The sequence below is a fragment of the Leucoraja erinacea genome, chromosome 16, assembly GCF_028641065.1.
Source record: "Leucoraja erinacea ecotype New England chromosome 16, Leri_hhj_1, whole genome shotgun sequence".
NCBI classification, from domain to species: Eukaryota; Metazoa; Chordata; class Chondrichthyes; order Rajiformes; family Rajidae; genus Leucoraja; species Leucoraja erinaceus.
This window is the reverse complement of record NC_073392.1, coordinates 3,492,549-3,512,816: the sequence shown is the minus strand read 5'-3', so window position 1 is coordinate 3,512,816 and position 20,268 is coordinate 3,492,549. Positions and strand designations below refer to the sequence as shown.

The window sequence follows — 20,268 nt, the reverse complement described above, 5'->3', positions numbered from 1 at the left end:
TTATCCTTAAGCTGTGACTCCTTGTCCTGGACTTCCCCAACATCGGGAACAATCTTCCTGCATCCATGCTATCCATGTACCGGTCTAACTGTTTCTTAAATGTTGGGGTAGTCCCAGCCTCAACTACCTCCTCTGGCAGCTCGTTCCATACACTGTGTGGAAAAAGTTACCCCGCGGATTCCTATTAAATCTTGTCCCCTTCACCTTGAACCTATGTCCTCTGGTCCTCGATTCAACTACTCTGGGTAAAAGACTCTGTGCATCTACCCGATCTATTCCTCTCATGATTTTATACTCCTCTATAAGATCTCCCCTCATCCTCCTGCGCTCCAGGGAATAGAGTCCCAGTCTACTCAACCACTGCCTATAGCTCAGACACTCTAGTCCTGGCAACATCCTTGTAAATCCTCTCTTTAACCTTCCCAGATTGATGGCATCTTTCCTCTAACAAGGAAGGACATTGTGAAGGACATGGTCTCCTCAAGTTGCGCATCACGACTGACCAGGAAATATAGATGGATCGCATCAAACAGCGTGGAAATAGGCCCTTCGGCCCATCTTGCTCATGCCGACCAACATGTCCCACACATCTCCATTAAACTTTCCTCCTCTCACCTTACATCTATACTCTACAGTGTTGGACGTCTCCACCCTGGGATGAAGGTTCCTAGTTCAACATGGGGGGGGGAGGGAGGAGGGAGGAGGTGGGGCAATTAACCTACAAACCCGCACATCTTTGGAATGTGGGAGGAAGCCTGGAGCACCTGGAGGAAACCCACGCAGTCACAGGGAGAAAATGCAAACTCCACGCGGGCAGCATCAGAAGTCAGGATCGAACCCGGGTCTCTGACAATAGGTGCAGGAGGAGGCCATTCGACCCTTCGAGCCAGCACCGCCATTCATTGTGATCATGGCTGATCATCCCCAATCAGTACCCCGTTCCTGCCTTCTCCCCATATCGCCTGACTCCGCTATCTTTAAGAGCCCTATCTAGCTCTCTCTTGAAAGCATCCAGAGAACCGGCCTCCACCGCCCTCTGAGGCAGAGAATTCCACAGACTCACCACTCTCTGTGTGAAAAGGTTTCCTCGTCTCCGTTCTAAGTGGTATACCCCTTATTCTGAAACTGTGGCCCCTGGTTCAGGACTCACCGAACACTGGGAACATGTTTCCTGCCTCTTGCGTGTCCAAACCCTTCATAATCTTATATGTTTCAATGAGATCCCCTCTCATCCTTCCACTGTGGCTCCGTGAGTCCGGGGTTCCACCAGCTGCGCCAACCTGCCGCCCTTCTGCTGACTTGGTGACCTGTAAAGCGTTTGACCAAGGGTCCCTCGTTCCTCTCTCCTCTAACGTCACGCCTTTTGTCCACTCGGGCAGGATTAATTTCCAGTGTGAAACGGCAACATGAGAGTAGGCCCGGTAACCGAATACTTCACAATACGTGGACTGGCGGGGCAAGGTGTTCAAAACGCATTCACTCCTTTATATCTCTGACACAACGATGACGGGGAAAGTTGATTGACCAAAAGGTTAATGAGATGAAGCGAATGGAAGCTGGTCTGAATGTACTGCAGTGTTAACAATGTCTTGTTCACCAGCTCAAGGGCTGTTTGAAGAAACTTGAAACCAAACATTGGCATCTTGCCAGCTGTTAATGTCAGAATAAGTACTGCCGTATTTGGGGCATAATTATCTGTGAACATAGCTTAATTCAGTTGATTAATTTTCAACTCTGGAAAATCAAATATCCCACTTAGTTTAGTTTGGAGATACAGTGCAGAAACAGGCCCTTCGGCCCACCGAGTCCATGCTGACCAGCGATCGCCCCGTACACTAACACTATCCTACACACACACTAGGGACAATTTACAATCTTTACCAAAGCTGATTAACCTTCAAACCTGCACGTCTTTGGAGTATGGGAGGAAACCGGAGCACCCGGAGAAAACCCACACGGTCATGGGGAGAACGTGCAAACTCCGCACAGACAGCACCCGCAGTCAGGATCGAACCCGTGTCTCTGGCGCTGCGAGGCAGCAACTCTACCGCTGCGCCGCCATGCGCCAATGTTATTGGCTAGACCAAAGTTCCCCAAACCAAGCTGACTATCTCCCAAATTGGACCAAAAGTGGAATGGGCGATGCCACAGAGAAACAGGGCCTATATTATATAAGATTAGATTTCAACACCCTCTGTGTCCCTTTCTGTGCCTCTGCGTCAATCACTGTGCATCTGCGTCCCTCTCTCTCTACCCCCCTCCCTCTCCAGCCGCGCCTGCGAGTTGGGGGCTATGCGTGAGTGGATAGGGTGGGGATGGGGTAAAAGGAGCAAATTAATAATATTAATATAATATCAATAGGGGTGGTTAGTGTGTGTGTGTGTGTGCGTGCGTGCGTGCGTGTGTGTGTGTGTGTGTGCGTGCGTGCGTGTGTGTGTGTGTACGTGCGTGTGCGTGTGGAGGGGGGGGGGTGATTAGTGTGTGTGTGTGAGATGCCACAGGCCGCCCCCCCACCCCCGGCAACTGCGCGTTGAGGAGAAAGGATCCAACGGGTCCCACTTGGCCTATGGCTCCACAATTCTAGTATGTAATCTGTGTAGAGCAGCCACAGGATGGAAGATTATAGCCACAGTCAGTGTGAAAAAGGGTCCCGCCCTGAAACGTCACCTATCCATGTTCTCCACAGATGCTGCCTGACCCACTGAGTTACTCCAACACTCTGTGTCTTTTTCTCCCCCAGGGTGGAAGAGACCTGCTTGCGCTCGGATAGGGAAGCCGGAACCTCAGCGTTTACCCGTGTAATCCCACCCTATCAATGTACGCAAATCCGTAACTCAGGCTCGATGCACGGATAATGGTCCCCGGCGTGCGTTGGGCGGGTCGGAGATTGTAGGTACAAAACCTGCCTTTTGTCCTTTGTCTGAGACGGAGAATAATCTGAGCTCCTTTCAAAGGCAACGTGAGATACGAGGAGGCTTGCGAAATATCCGGCGATGTTGCCAACAATATAAGGGAGGTATTGTTGTTCATTCCCAGGGCACTCGGCCCCAGTAACTGCGAGTCTCCTGGTGGGGCCGATGGCATGTGCAGGGTGCAGGTTGCAGCAGAGCTGAGAGGCAACGTCGGGGAGAGCAAGGGTTGTAACTGACTCGTCAAATGAGCATTTAAATCAATGGAAACCAGCCTGGAATATTAGGTCTAAGCTGCACTAAAATCATCTCTGACGTTAACTATTAGCCGGTCTTTAGACAATAGACAATAGGTGCAGGAGTAGGCCATTCGGCCCTTCGAGCCAGCACCGCCATTCAATGTGATCATGGCTGATCATCCCCAATCAGTACCCCGTTCCTGCCTTCTCCCCATAACCCCTGACACCCTGACTAATCAAGAACTGTCAATCTTTGCTTTAAAAATACCCATTGACGGCCTCCAATGCCATCTGTGGCAATGAATTCCACAGATTCACCACCCTCTGACTAAAGAAATTCCTCTTCATCTCCTTTCTAAAAGTACGTCCTTGTATGCTGAGGATGTGCCCTCTGGTCCTCGACTCTCCCACTCTCCCAAATACGTGCAGGTTTACAGGTTAATGTTTCTCAGTAAATTTGGCCCTCGAGTGGATGAGAAAACGGGATAGTATAGGCCAGGACTCAGTGGGCTGAAGGGCCTGTTGCCATGCTGTATCGTTCAATACCAATAAGTTCGGAGCTGTTTCTGCATCAAGTTGCTGGGGAAGATGCAGACAAGGGAACGATTCGATGATTGAGTCTTAGAAGGAACCGAAGATAGACAAAATATACTGCAGTAACTCAGCGGGACAGGCAGCATCTCTGGAGAGAAGGAATGGGTGACGTTTCGGGTCGAGTGCCTTCTTCAGACTAATTCTATGAACTAGGATGTGGACAACAAACTTCCAAGTATGAAAGTAAGCATGCAGGTACAGCAGGCAGTGATGAAAGCGAATGGCATGTTGGCCTTCATAACAAGAGGAGTTGAGTATAGGAGCAAAGAGGTCCTTCTGCAGTTGTACAGGGCCCTGGTGAGACCACACCTGGAGTATTGTGTGCAGTTTTGGTCCCCTTATTTGAGGAAGGACATTCTTGCTATTGAGGGAGTGCAGCGTAGGTTTACAAGGTTAATTCCCGGGATGGCGGGACTGTCATATGCTGAGAGAATGGAGCGGCTGGGCTTGTACACTCTGGAGTTTAGAAGGGTGAGAGGATATCTTATTGAAACATATAAGATTATTAAGGGTTTGGACACGCTAGAGGCAGGAAACATGTTCCCGATGTTGGGGGAGTCCAGAACCAGGGGCCACAGTTTAAGAATAAGGAGTAAGCCATTTAGAACGGAGATGAGGAAACAGAGGAGAATGGGGTTAGGAGAGAGAGATAGATCAGCCATGATAGAATGGCGGAGTAGACGTGATGGGCTGAATGGCCTAAATCTGCATGTGTGACTTATGAACCTATGGACACCCAGGGGAAACCCACCCGATCATAGGGAGAACGTGCAAACTCCACACAGACAGTTCCCGGGGTCAGGATCGAACCTGAGTCTCAATGAGGCACAGTGGCAGGGAGCACAACTTTACAATCAATTACTACTCTGTCTGAAGGTCACAGCACGACCTTTGGCAGTCTCACATACTCAAAATATTAATATCAACATTAAATGTACGGGCAAGTTGGCGCAGCGGTAGAACTGCTGCCTCACAGCTCCAGAGACCCAGGTTCGATCCTGACTACGGGCGCTGTCTCCACAGAGCTCTCACTGCCACCTCTTGTCGACAATAAACTGAAACTGACAGCGTGGGTTTTCTCCGGGCGCTCCGGTTTCCCCCCACACTCCAAAGACGTGCAGGTTTGCAGGTTTAATCACCTTCTGCAAATTGCCCTTAATGTGTACAGATCAAACTAGCGTGAACGGCGCGGACTCGGTGGGCCAAAGGGCCTGTTTCCACGTTTTATCTCTAAACTAAACTAAAAACATATGAGATAAAACCGTAACAGTTTTAAAAGCACGAGACATACTGGCCTTGAAACTTGCTGTTGCGATGTTATTTGTTGGGTTTTTTGCTGCTGTAAAACTGCATCAGATAACACCCAGTGTTGGCCAACGTCCTGACTGTCGGGAGAAAAGATAGTTCTCATGAATTCAGGGGAAGGCCTGATTTACACATTGTGGAGATTTCTTTACACAGCGAGTTTTGTGTCGCTGGGACATGTGGCCTGGGGTGGCGGTGTTTAATGGACGTGGATAGCCGCGTGGATCTGCAGGGAATGGAGGGTTCTGGATCACCTGCAGAAACCAGGAACTGCAGGCGCTGGTCTACCAAAAAAAAAAAGACACAAAGAGCTGGAGTAACTCAGCGGGTAAGGCAACATCTCTGGAGAACATGGATAGGTGACGCTTCAGATAACAGGTTCAAAAACACACTGGATAGCAACCAAGAGGTCACAGGAGTGGAAGGCAACCTCATCTCCATTACACAGCCTTCCCCCCCATAACCTCTGACACCTGTACTAATCAAGAATCTATCTGTCTCTGCCTTAAAAAATATTCATTGACTTTGCCTTCACGGCCTTCTGTGGCGAAGAATTCCACAGATTCACCACCCTCTGGCTAAAGAGGTTTCACCTCATCTCCTTCCTAAAAGAACATCTTTCAATTCTGAGGCTGTGACCTCTAGTCCTAGACTCTCCCACTAGTGGACTGTTGACACTTGGCACGTATGCACATTTGTACCAACTCTCTAATGTCTGTTCCATGAACTCTTTGTGACTTTGTCGGCCGCAGAAACATGTTGACTCTTTGTTTACAGCCGAGATGAGATCGGCTGTCTGATTTTACCCGGTTTCACCATGCCGAGATACATGGAATAAAGTATCTGAATTGTTGTAGGATCATCATCACCCTGTAGCCACGTAGCCATGTTGAGTCTAGTCTCCTACATCGGGGAGACTAAGCGTAGGTTGGGCGATCGTTTCGCCGAACACCTCTGCTCAGTCCACAATAACCAACCTGACCTCCCGGTGGCTCAGCACTTCAACTCCCCCTCCCATTCCCAATCCGACCTCTCTGTCCTGGGTCTCCTCCATTGCCAGAGTGAGCAACACCGGAAATTGGAGGAACAGCACCTCATATTCCGCCTGGGCAGCTTGCATCCTGATGGCATTAACGTTGAATTCTCCCAATTTTGCTAGCCCTTGCTGTCTCCTCCCCTTCCTTAACCCTCGAGCTGTCTCCTCCCATCCCCCCCGCCCTCGGGCTCCTCCTCCTCCCTTTTTCCTTCCTTCTCCCCCCCACCCCCCATCAGTCTGAAGAAGGGGTTCGGCCCGAAACGTCGCCTATTTCCTTCGCTCCATAGATGCTGCTGCACCCACTGAGGTTCTCCAGCAATTTTGTGTACCTTTGAGTCTAGTTTAGTTTAGTTTAGTTTAGTTTAGTTTAGTTTAGTTTAGAGATACAGCTTGGATACAGGCCCTTCGGCCCATCGAGCCCATGCTGACCCTCGATCGCCCGTTCGCACTAGTTCCATGTTATCCCACCTTCACACCCACTCCCTGCACGCTAAGGGCAAGTTTACAGAGGGCCGATTAACCGACAGATGCCCAAGTCTTTGGGACGTGGGAGGAAACCGGAGCAGCTGGAAGAAAGCCGCCCGGTCACGGGGGTGGGGGAGGGTGCAAACTCCACACAGACAGCACCCGAGGTGGGAGGATTGAGCTGGGATCTCTGGCGCTCTGGGAGGCAGCGGCCCTTCCCGCTGAGCCACCCTGTATTCACAACGCACTGATTACAATATCAGCTCCCAGCAGTGTGGCTGGGGTCCAGTGGGCAAAGGTAACGGCAGGCAGCAATGGCAAGGAATGCAGAACAAATCTAAATGCCTGGGCTCCGCGCCAGGGTCTCTGGTTACAGAAACGCAGTTGAAACATTTGAATAGAGCTGATTGCAAAATACGCCCAGAAAAGATAAGAGCAGCCCAGGTAATGTTCCGCAGGTTGGATTACCCAGGTGGAAAGAAAAATAAACAGAAATGATGAAGGTAGACAAAAAAATGCTGGAGAAACTCAGCAGGTCAGGCAGCATCTCTGGAGAACGTGGATAGGTGACGCTTCGGATCCGAAGAAGAATCTTGACCTGAAATGTCACCTATGAAAGAGTCCACATTGTGTCCTTTTGTGTATTAGCCAGCATCCACAGTTCCTTGTTTCCAGCTTTGTGTTCAGTACAGCTTAGCGATCAGTCTGAAGAAGGGTTCCAACCTGAAACGTCACCTATCCATGTTCTCCACAGATGCTGTCTGACCCGCTGAGTTACTCCAGCACTCTGTGAAACGTCACCTATCCATGTTCTCCACAGATGCTGCCTGACCCACCGAGTTACTCCAGCACTCTGTGAAACGTCACCTATCCATGTTCTCCACAGATGCTGCCTGACCCACTGAGTTACTCCAGCACTCTGTGAAACGTCACCTATCCATGTTCTCCACAGATGCTGCCTGACCCGCTGAGTTACTCCAGCACTTTGTGAAACGTCACCTATCCATGTTCTCCACAGATGCTGCCTGACCCACTCAGTTATGGTGCAGCAGCATCTATGGAGCTAAGGAAATAGGCAACGTTTCGGGCCGAAAACCTTCTGGAAATAGGCAACGTTTCGGGCCGAAACCCTTATGGGTTTCGGCCCGAAACGTTGCCTATTTCCTTAGCTCCATAGATGCTGCCTGACCTGCTGAGTTACTCCAGCACTCTGTGAAACGTCACCTATCCATGTTCTCCACAGATGCTGCCTGACCCGCTGAGTTACTCCAGCACTCTGTGTTTCTACTTTGTAACCAGCGTCTTCAGTTCCTACTAAATCTATGTTTGGTGTATCTGAAGACATTGGTCTTTGTCTCTGGAACTGATGTGCTACAATGCTGAGAACTATATTCTACACTCTGTGTCTTCCCCTTTGCTCCATCGATTGTAATCGAGTTTGGCTTGATTGGATCTAAGCAAGTGACAATAAACTGAACTGAATCGAAGGTAGACACCAAATGCTGGAGTAACTCAGCGGGACAGGCGGCATCTCTGGAGAGAAGGAATGGGTGACGTTTCAGGTCGAGACCCTTCTTCAGTCTGAAGAAACGTCACCCATTCCTTCTCTCCATAGATGCTGCCCGTCCCGCTGAGTTACTCCAGCATTTTTGTGTCTACCTTCGATTTAAACCGGCATCTGCAGTTCTTTCCTACTCTGCTTCAAAGTAGACATACCTTGAGATGGATTTATACAGGTGTCAGGGGTTATGGGGAGAAGGCAGGAGAATGGGGTTAGGAGGGAGAGATAGATCAGCCGTGATTGAATGGCGGAGTAAACTTTGTGGGCCGAATGGCCTAATTCTACTCCTATTCCTTATGACATGAGATTTCGCAGCGGAGCAGGCGAAATGGACGGAACTGACACACTGTTTAAGAAGGAACTGCAGATGCTGGAAAATCGAAGGTAGACAAAAGTGCTGGAGAAACTCAGCGGGTGAGGCAGCGTCTATGGAGCGAAGGAACTCGCTCGCCCCCCCTGCAGGAACTATACATCAGAAGGTGCAACTGCAGAGCCAGCAACATTATGGGGGACCCCTTCCACCCCAGCAACGGACTGTTCCAGCTGCTACGGCTTCCGTTGCCATGCTGTGAGAACGGAGAGGATGAGAAGGAGTTTCTTCCCAGAGGCCATTAGGACTGTAAACACCTATCACTCCAGGGACTAAACTTTACTGAACCACTCTACTGTTGTGTGGTGTCGTTTTAAAATTGCTGGGTTTTTTTCCTTTATTTTTTCCTTCCACAAATATGCAATATGTGAATATGTGATTCTGTTCCATTCTGTTTGTAGTTTGTTTGTTTGTGTGTTTGTCTTTTTGCACAAAGTCCGCGAGCATTGCCACTTTTCATTTCACTGCACATCTCGCATGTGTATGTAACGAATAAACTCTACTCGACTCGACTTGAAATAGGCGACGTTTCGTGGCCGAAACCCTTCTTCAGACTGCTGGACCGACACAACCTGAATCACACTGTCAACAAACGGCAGCCTATGAACGCCACATACACCTTAGGGCAGAAGCCATGCGGGGGGAAAACGTATGTGATTATTTCTAATAGATTGAATGGGTCTTAATTTACTTTTAGAAAGTCAGGTACATAAAATAACGAGCTGTTACCATTGGACTTTCCGCGATTGTAACTTGCAATTGGTTGTTCATTGTTAACCCTGTCTTGCTGTGTTATGAATGAGTTTAATTTTGTCTGTGGACAATGGGTCAGAACACACAGCTATTTCTATGCACTCATTCATTTCACCTGTGTTAATAATTGATCGGTTTTTATTCTATAATAAGTCAATGTATTTTGTAGCCTGGATATTAACCCAGTGGTATTAAATATCCCTTTGTGTTTCTGTTATTAGCTGAGATCAGCTCAGGGCCACAGCAGCCTTTAAACTTCTTACCTGATGTTACAGTATTTGGCTGAGAATTCTATACAGATATTCTATAGTAGCTAGGTAGACAAAAATGCTGCTCTAGCTAAATATGGGAGCAGGCTTATCACTGAATTAATTTCACATCTGACTGAAGTATATCAATATGATGAGAGGCATGGATATGGTTGACAGGCCAAACTTTTACCCGCAAGGTGGGCATAGTTTTAAGGTGAGAGGGGCAGTTTAAAAGAGGCAAGTCTTTTACACAGAAGGCGGTGGGTGCCTGGAACGCGCTACAAGGGGGTGGTGGTGGAGGCAGATACGATAGTGGATAGTTTGGGGGGGGGGGGGGGGGGGGGTCCAGAACCAGGGGCCACAGTTTAAGAATAAGGGATCGGCCATTTAGAAAGGAGACGAGGAAACACTTTTTCTCACAGAGACTGGTGAGTCTGTGGAAATCTCTGCCTCAGAGAGGGCGGTGGAGGCTGGTTCTCTGGATGCTTTCAAGAGAGCTAGATAGGGCTCTTAAAGATAGCGGAGTCAGGGGATATGGGGAGAAGGCAAGAACGGGGTACTGATTGGGGATGATCAGCCATGATCACATTGAATAGCGGTGCTGGCTCGAAGGGCCGAATGGCCTACTCATGCACCTATTGTCTATTGTCTATTGAATGTGAGAGGCTTTTAGATAGGCACGTGGACATGCAGGGAATGGAGGGATATGCAGGCAGAGGAGATTAGTTGAACTTGGCAGAATGTTCGACACGGACATTGTGGGCCAAAGGGCCTGTTCCCATGCTGTACTAGTTCTATGCCCTAAATTCTGTATGTGAGACATCGCTGTGTTTTGAAGTCTTAAGCTGCCTCCAGAAACTCCACTGGAGTATGTGGCGGGGACAGCTTCTACCTTTGCTTCAGATTCCTAGCGCTCTCTTGCAGTGGCGAAGAAACTAGAATCAGCACAATGCTCTTAGTTTAATGTAGTTTAGAGATACAGCGCGGAAACAGGCCCTTCGGCCCACTGAGTCCGTGCCGACCAGCGATCACTTCTTCTTCTTCTTGCGTATGGCGTGCACGGCCACAAGTTGCAGGCCAACTTGGTCTATTTGATCTTTTGCATGTGCACGTCGGGTTGATTGCATTCGTCGAAACAGGGCGGGCCACATGAAGGTGGCAATCTCCCACTCCACCCCACCCCACCCCACCCCACACGCTAACACTACCCTACACACACTAGCGACAATTTGCACACGCACCAAGCCAACTTTGGAGTGTGGGAGGAATCCCCGAAGATCTCGGAGAAAACCCACGCAGGCAGCGGACAGCGCCCGTAGTCGGGATCGAACCCGGGTCTCCGGCGCTGCATTCGCTGTAAGGCAGCAACTCTACCGCTGCGCCACCGTGGCCGCCCTGATATGGACATGTACGGTGCAAGGGCAAGGTCTTGAAGATTTTTCTTCATTTGCCAGTTACCCCGAGATATTTATGGCGCCATGTTTCCACGGCACAGCAGCCCGTTTAACTCAGCTACTTATCCTGGCATCCGTTGGCTGAATACCAAGCACGATGCCAACGGCTTTGTGCGAGAGAGAGGGAGACGGGGTAATGCCGTCTGAAAAGAAGCCGATTCCGAGACCGTGTTACCCAGCAACCATGGAGAGGACACAATACCCTCCCATTGAAAAATGGTAAGACACAAAACCTCCTTTGTTCCTTCGTTTTGTCCAGTCAACTATGAATTACGTAGCGATTCCTCAAAGCTACACCAACTTCTTTCTCAACTCTCTCTGCATTCGCACCGGCCACCTTATTGCTTGTACGATCCCCGAAATAGATAAGTGTTCTTCAGGTTAACTTTAGCAGCAAAAAAACATATTTGTGATGTGCTTTCGGACACTGCAGAGATGAACCAGGACTGGTGGGACAACTTCATCTGATCATTTTACTCAGCAAATCTGCCATTCTGGCGATAAAAAAAAAACATGACATTGTCTTGAACTGCACTGAGTTGAAAGGTATAGCACAGGAACAGGCCCTTCTGCCGACTAGGACCACGGCAACCATCGATCACCCGTTCTCACAAGTTCTGAAGAAGGGTTTCGTGCCGAAACGTTGCCTATTTCCTTCGCTCCATAGATGCTGAGTTTCTCCAGCATTTTGGTCCACCTACAATATTCCAATGTCTGTAATGAGGTAGTCGGGAAGGAAACAGGCAACGTTTCGGGGTGAATCCCTTGGGAAATAGGCAACGTTTCGGGGTGTATCCCTTGGGAAATAGGCAATGTTTCGGACCGAATCCCTTAGGAAATAGGCAACGTTTCGGGATGAATCCCTTAGGAAATAGGCAACGTTTCGGACCGAATCCCTTAGGAAATAGGCAACGTTTCGGGCCGAAACCCTTTCGGGTTTCGGCCCGAAACATTGCCTATTTCCTTCGCTCCATAGATGCTGCTGCACCCGCTGAGTTTCTCCAGCAATTTTGTCCATCCCACAAGTTCTATGTTATCCCACTTTCTCACCCACTCCCGACGCTCCACAGAATTTACAGAAGCCAATTAACTTGCGAACCCTTGCAACAAACTTGCAAAACACCTCTTTGGGATGTGGGAGGAAACTGGAGCAGCCGGAGGAAAGCCACACGCTCTCTCCCTGTGACCTCGTGGGTTTCCTCCGGGTGCTCCGGTTTCCTCCCACATCTCCAAGACGTGCGGGTTTGTAGGTCAATTGGCTTCTGCAACTTGCCCCGAGGTAGTGTGCGGGGAGTGGGTGAGAAACTGGGATGAGGTAGAACTGGTGTGAGCGGGCTATGGATGGCCGGCGTGGACTCAGTGGGCAGAAGATGGAGTTGGAGCTGAAATTGGCTCCACAGTAATGAATGTGAAGGGAGACGCTTGATTGTGTCTCTCAAATAAAGTGAATTGTTCTGTCAAGGTCAACAGAAAGGGCTTGGTTAGATCTCTGAACCGTGTGACTATGCACGCCTAACGTCAGGAAACGTCTGGGCCTGCAAGATGATTTCTGTTTGTTCAGAGCTAAAGGGAATGTACATTTTGTACAATCCCCCTGTGAGTACATGGGTTTCCTCCCACTGTCCAAAGACATACCGCGGGACAATTGCCATCGCCCGCCGGGGGCTCTGACTTTGACTCTGACATCGGGGGGGAGAGGGAAGTGCAGGGGAGAGATACGTTTTTTTTTGCCTTCCATCACAGCGAGGAGGAGATGCGCTGTGATGGATGTCTGTGTAAATTGTGTTGTGTCTTGGGTCTTTTTTTTCTTGTATGTATGACTGCAGAAACAACATTTCACTTGAGCCTCTATGAGGTTCAAGTGACAAATAAATTGTATTGTATTGTATCGTATTGTATTGTACAGATTTGCAGGTTAATTGGCTTCAGTAAATATTGTAAATTGTCCGAGTGTGTGAGAGTGGAGCGGCTGGGCTTGTACACTCTGGAGTTTAGAAGGATGAGAGGGATCTCATTGAAAGATCTCCTCAATTCTTGCTATTGACGGAGTGCAGCGTAGGTTCACCAGGTTAATTTCCCGGGATGGCGGGACTGTCATATGCTGAGAGAATAGAGCGGCTGGGCTTGTACACTCTGGAGTTTAGAAGGATGAGAGGGAATCTCATTGAAACATATAAGATTGTTAAGGGTTTGGACACACTCGAGGCAGGAAACATGTTCCCGATGTTGGGGTAGTCCAGAACCAGGGGCCACAGTTTAAGAATAAGGAGTAAGCCATTTAGAACAGAGACGAGGAAACATGTTTTCTCACATAGAGTGGTGAGTCTGTGGAATTCTCTGCCTCAGAGGGCGGTGGAGGCCGGTTCTCTGGATGCTTTCAAGAGGGAGCTAGATAGGGCTCTTGAAGATAGCGGAGTCAGGGGATATGGGGAGAAGGCAGGAACGGGGTACTGATTGTGGATGATCAGCCATGATCACCTATTGTCTATTGGCTATTGTGTGTGAGATAGTGCTAGTGTACGAGGTGATCGTTGGTCAGCGTGGACTCGATGGGCTGAAGGGCCTGTTTCTATGCTGTATCTCTACAGTCTAAAGTCAACAAGAATGTGATTTTGTTTCCTTAGAATTCTGTGAGTTGTAGTTAGAAGAAGATCAGAGGATGTAAATACTCAAACATTTTCATCAGCTAGGCATTGGTTTAAAAGGGTTCAGGAAGGAACTGCAGGTGCTGGTTTACATTGAAGATAGACACAAAACGCTGGGGTAACTCTGGAGAGAAGGAGTGGGTGACATTTCGGGTCGAGACTCTTCTCCAGGCTGAGTTAGGGGAGAGGGAGATATGGAAGGGACACCTCTTGTTTTCACACCTCACCCTGACTCTCAGTCTGAAGAAGGGTCTCGACCTGAAACCTCACTCTGGAATTTAGAAGGATGAGAGGGAATCTTATTGGAAAATCATTAAGGGTTTGGACACGCTAGAGGCAGGAAACATGTTCCCGATGTTGGGGGAGTCCAGAACCAGGGGCCACAATTTAAGAATAAGGGATAAACCAATTAGAATGGAGACGAGGAAACATGTTTTCTCACAGAGAGTGGTGAGTCTGTGGAATTCTCTGCCACAGAGGGCGGTGGAGGCCGGTTCTCTGGTTACTTTCAAGAGAGAGCTAGATAGGGCATTAAAGATAGCAGAGTCAGGGGATACGGGGAGAAGGCAGGAACAGGGTACTGATTGGGGATGATCAGCCATGATCACCTATTGCCTATTGTCTATTGTCTATTGTCACCCATTTCTTCTCTCCAGAGATGCTGCCTGTCCCACTGAGTTACTCCAGCATTTTGTGTCTATCATTGGTTGTAAAGAGCTGTTCCATCCTATTGAAGCGATGATACACATAGTGAGCGACCATCGTTTCGTAATTGTCTCTGACTAGGTAGACAGTAGTGACTCATTGGAACCAGCTGTACTCTGTAGATTGAGTGATGCTGTGTTCATTAGAGCATAGAACTATACGGCATCAGGAACAGGCTGTTCTGCCCACAAAGTCCATGTCCAACACAATGCCAAGATTAACTAATCTCCTCAGCCTGCATGTGATCCATTCCCTGCATATCTAGAGGCCTCTTCAATACTACTGTTGTATCTAGAGTTGCCAACTGTCCCGTATTAGCCGGGACATCCCGTATATTGGGCTAAGTTGGTTTGTCCCGTACGGGACCGCGCTTGTCCGGTTTTTGACCGCTACTACTCGGGTCGAGGGGACTGTCGGATCGGAGCGCCACGTCCGGCCCCGCCTCACCCGTCCCGATGTAGTGCAGCCCATGGAGTGCAGCAGCAGCGCCTCGCCCGTGGCCCCGTCGGTCGGCAGCCCAGCCAGTTGTCCGACCTTCGGACCTTCGCTTACCGTCGACACCACCACCACCCCTCATTCTCGTGGCCGATCATCGGTCCATGAGTTGGACGGGGAGCCGGACTTTACGCGCGTGTTGCGTGGCCCAGCCCAGAACTCCTCAGCTGACCCGCTGGCTGGGCTTTGTGCGCAGTCCAGCACCCGGGGCCAACTCATCATTCACCCAGTAGTCGGGATCGAACCCGGGTCTCCGGTGCAGCATTCGCTGTGAGGCAGCAACTCTACCGCTGTGCCACCATGGGCCGAATGGCCAAATTCTGTGTCTATGTCTCCCGATCCCTTATGCTCTTACAGTGCAGGAGCTGGCCGTTCGGCCCATCGTGGCTGTGCTGAACACAATGCCAAGCCAAAGCATTGTCTGCCTGCCCATAATCCACATCCCTCTGCTCCCTGCATGTCCACGTGTGTATCTGAATGCCTCTTAAACACCACTATTGTACCTCCACCACCCCTAGAACCCACCACTCTCTTAGTTTATGCTCATACATTGAATTCTGCCCTTCTATCCTTGACCCTGTGGCCTGTAGTCTTTGACATTCCCACCCTATCTGTGCCTCTCACAATGTTACACACTTCTTCAGGACTATCCTCAACCGTCACGATCATGGTGGCACAGCGGTAGAGTTCCCGCCTTACAGCCAATGCAGCGCCGGAGACCCGGGTTCGATCCCGACCGCGGGTACTGTCTGTACGGAGTTTGCACGTTCTCCCTGTGACCTATGTGCGTTTTCTCCAAGATATACAATAGACAATAGGTGCAGGAGTAGGCCATTCGGCCCTTCAAGCCAGCACCGCCATTCAATGTGATCATGGCTGATCATCCACAATCAGACCCCGTATCCTTCTCCCCATATCCCCTGACTCCGCTATCTTTAAGAACCCTATCTAGCTCTCTCTTGAAAGTATCCAGAGAAGCGCCCTCTGAGGCAGAGAATTCCACAGGCTCACCACTCTCTGTGAGAAAAAGTGTTTCCTCATCTCCATTCTAAATGGCTTACTCCTTATTCTTAAACTGTGGCCCCTGGTTCTGGACTCCCCCAACACGGGAACATGTTTCCTGCCTCTAGCTTGTCCAAACCCTTGATAATCTTATATGTTTCAATAAGATATCCTCTCATCCTTCTAAATTCCAGAGTGTACAAGCCCAGCCGCTCCATTCTCTCAGCATATGACAGTCCCGCCATCCCGGGAATTAACCTTGTAAACCTACGCTGCCCTCCCTCAATAGCAAGAATTGAGGAGATCTTCGGTTTCCTCCCACACTCCAAAGTTTGTAGGTTAATTGGTAAATGTGAAAATTGTCCCTAGTGGGTGTGGGATAGTGTTAGTGTGCGGTGATCGCTGGTCGGCACGGACCCGGTGGGCCGAAGGGCCTGTTCCCGTGTTGTATCTCTAAACTAAACTGAACCTCCGACGTTCCAGAGAAAACAACCCAAGTTTGTCCAACCTCCCCTTATAGTTTATACCCTCTAACCCAAGGCAGACTCTAATTCCAATGTACCTGGAAATCCATAAGCCCACTTCATCACCATATAACAATTACAGCACGGAAACAGGCCATCTCAACCCTTCTAGTCCGTGCCGAACAATTATTTTCCCCTAGTCCCATACACCTGCGTTCAGACCATAACCCTCCATTCCTTTCCCATCCATATAACTATCCAATTTATTTTTAAATGATAAAAACGAACCTGCCTCCACCACCTTCACTGGAAGCTCATTCCACACAGCCACCACTCTCTGAGTAAAGAAGTTCCCCCTCATGTTACCTCTAAACTTCTGTCCCTTAATTCTCAAGTCATGTCCCCATGTTTGCATCTTCCCTCCTCTCAGTGGGAAAAGCTTATCCCTAACTTGTTCAACCTTTCTCTGTAACTTAGTTGCTGAAACCCAGGCAACATTCTAGTAAATCTCCTCTGTACTCTCTCTATTTTGTTGACATCTTTCCTATAATTGGGCGACCAAAATTGTACCCCATACTCCAGAATTGTTCTCACCAATGCCTTGTACAATTTTAACATTACATCCCAACTTCTATACTAGTGGGTGTGGGATAGTGTTAGTGTGCGGTGATCGCTGGTCGGCACGGACCCGATGGGCCGAAGGGCCTGTTCCCGTGTTGTATCGATTTTGAGGTCGTTTTCACACAGGTTGAAGGATTCGATGAACAACACAGAATATGCTGAAGACAGATTTAGCAAGAACCAATGGACAGAATATCGTGTACGATATGTTGGAGTAACTCAGCGGGACAGGCAGCATCTCTGGAGAGAAGGTAGCGGGTGACGTTTCGGGTCGAGACCCTTCCTCAGTTCAGATGCACAACCCTTCTTGTGGAAAGATACCTTCTTTCCTAAAATCAGCTGTCATGGACTAAAGAGATTCCACCAATATGCTTTGTGTTTTTTGTTTTGCAGAAGGAGTATTCTCTGCAGAGCAAGTCAAACGATGAAAATGGACAGCATTTACTGAATGGCTCAGGTAAGTCCTCCTTCGGAGTTCTATCTCAAAACTAAAACTAGACGTTCTACATGTGACTCTCAAATTGAGTTTGGGTTTGTATCGGACATCGCATCTTCTTCCCAACAACCATCAGGCTCTTGAACACTACACACACTAACTCAACTGCAAACTATTAACTGTGCAGGAAGGAACTGCAGATGCTAGTTACACACCGAAATAGACACAGAGTGCTGGAGTAACTCAGCGGGTCAGGCAGCATCAGTGGAGAACATGGATAGGTGACATTTCACAGAGTGCTGGAGTAACTCAGCGGGTGCAGCAGCATCTATGGAGCTAAGGAAATAGGCAACGTTTCGGGTCGAAACCCTTCTGGGTTTCGGCCCGAAACGTTGCCTATTTCCAGAAGGTTTTCGGCCCGAAACGTTGCCTATTTCCTTTGCTCCATAGATGCTGCTGTACCATAACTCAGCGGGTCAGGCAACATCTGTGGAGAACATGGATAGGTGACGTTTCACAGAGTGCTGGAGTAACTCAGCGGGCCAGGCAGCATCTGTGGAGAACATGGATAGGTGACGTTTCACAGAGTGCTGGAGTAACTCAGCGGGTCAGGCAGCATCTGTGGAGAACATGGATAGGTGATGTTTCACAGAGTGCTGGAGTAACTCAGCGGGTCAGGCAGCATCTGTGGAGAGAAGGGATGGGTGACGTTTTGGATCGAGTCCCTTCTTCAGATCGATACACTATTAACTATAAGCTAGATTTTTTTTGCACTAATATTGTTTTTCTTTTAATTTTCAGGGCAGCACAATGGCGCAGCGGGTAGAGCTGCTGCCTCAAAGCGCCAGGCACCCGAGTTCAATCCCGACCTCGGGTGCTGTCTGTGTGGAGTTTGCACGTTCTTCATGTGACGGCGTGGGTTTCCTCCGGGTGCTCCGGTTTACTTCTACACTCCAAAGACGTGCGAGTTTGTAGGTTAATTGTCCCTGTGTAAATTGCCCCTTGTGTGTAGGGAGTGGATGAGAAAGTGGGATAATATAGAACTAGTGTGTGGACGGGTGATCGCTGGTCAGCATGGACTCGGTGGGCTGAAGGGCCTGTTTCTGTGCGGTATCTCTTAACTATTGAACTTTCTTTGTTTATCGTGTAAAACCCCTGTCCCACTGTACGAGTTCATTCCAAGAGTTCTCCCGAGTTTGCGCTGATTCGAACTCGGAGATTTACGGTAATGGCCGCTCGTCGGTACTCGGGGCTCTCGTGGCCATTTTTCAACATGTTGAAAAATCTTCACGAGTCTTCCCGAGCTTACCTACCGTTAGCGAGTCTTCCCAAGTACCTGCCGTTAGCGTTACGAGCCGCTAAGAGACGTCCCCGATCTCCGATGTACCCGCTACGTTCATTCTCCGTGCTTACCACGAGTTTGATTTTTTTTAAACTCGGGAGAGCTCTTGGAATGAACTTGTACAGTGGGACAGGGCTATTACCTGTGAGGGCTGTGTTTACAGACCTGTTATGCAAGTAAGAATTCCATTATTCTGTTTTTGGCACAGGATGTCACACCAGAGTGAAGAAGGGTCTTTACTCGAAACGTCATCTATCTGTGTCTCATCCCCTGCACGCCAAGGAATAATGTCCAAGCCTGCCTAACCTCTCCCTTACCTCACACCATGCAGTACCCTCATTGCGCCTTGCTTTAGCATTCGCAGCGGTAGAGTTGCTGCCTCACAACGTCAGAGACCCGGGTTCAATCCCGACTCCAGGAACTGTCTGTACAGAGTTTGTATGTTCGCCCTGTGACCTCGTGGGTTTTCTCTGGGTGCTCCGGATTCTCCCCACACTCCAAAGAAGTGCGGGTTTGTAAGTTCATTAAGGTCAAAAGGAATAGGAGTAGAATTAGGCCATTTGGCCCATCATGTCTACTCCGCCATTCAATCATGGCTGATCTATCTCTCCCTCCTAACCCCATTCTCCTGCCTTCTCCCCATAACCCCTGACACCCGCACTAATCAAACAATTGGCCTCTGTAAATTGTCCGTGGTGTGCAGGGAGTGGATGAGAGAGTAGGTTAACATACGATACAATACGTCACGATAAAACACTATTGTTTAAGAAGGAACTGCAGATGCTGGAAAAATAGAATGTAGACAAAAATGCTGGAGTAACTCAGTGGGTGAGGCAGCATCTATGGAGCGAAGGAATAGGTGACGTTTCGGGCCGAAAGCCTTCTTCAGACTGAACTTTGGAGGGACATTGTTCTGCCGACAATCACAACACACAAGCTACACGAAAACTTGAAAATAAAAGTGAAAACGAAAAGAAAAAGACAAGCGAGTGTTGTCCGGCTGCCGTGTGCACAGCGACTTCACGGGAACAAATGAACAAACAAACAAACAAACAAACGCAGGTTTATCCCCTGGACAGAAGATTCTAAACTAGAGCGCCCCCTCCCCCACGCAGGGTCCCCAATGTCCTCCCCTCCCCCCCTCACGCTCATCGATCGTGGGGCACCTCCACCGCCGAGGCTCCTGTTGCCGCCACCGAGGCTCCCACTGCCGCCACCGCTGAGGCTCCTCGGCCCGGACAGGCCTCGCCGCCCGGCTTCACCGCCAGTGTGAAGGGTGATCGACCACAGAGCGCTGGCGTAAAGGGGTGATCGGTGCTCGGCGTGGACTCGGTCGGCAAAAACGCCTCTTTCTGTGCTGCATCTCGGGAAAGATAGATCAGCCTTGATTGAATGGCGGAGTAGACTTGATGGGCCGAATGGCCTAATTCTGATCCTATCACATAGAACTCATGACCTTAGAAGTGAGCAGTACTCTAGCTAAAACGCAACCAGGGATTTTATATTTACCAAGTTTTACAGCCGATGTAATCTCTGCAAACTCTGCTTGACCCTCCAGTTCATCCTTCACTTTGCTTGAAAAACATCCATTGATAATGGAGCCAATATCCTAATCATTAGC

General features: G+C 49.2%; 1 protein-coding gene across 2 annotated transcripts in view; it reads left to right on the top strand.

Moving 5' to 3' along the window:
* LOC129704475 (protein FAM107B-like) overlaps positions 1 to 20,268 on the top strand; it is a 79,233-nt gene that overhangs the window by 26,867 nt on the left and 32,098 nt on the right. For both annotated transcript variants that reach the window (XM_055647577.1, XM_055647576.1), the window contains exon 2: positions 17,263 to 17,326. In XM_055647577.1, the coding sequence (XP_055503552.1) occupies positions 17,263 to 17,326 (64 nt within the window). The remainder of the gene's footprint in view (positions 1 to 17,262; positions 17,327 to 20,268) is intronic.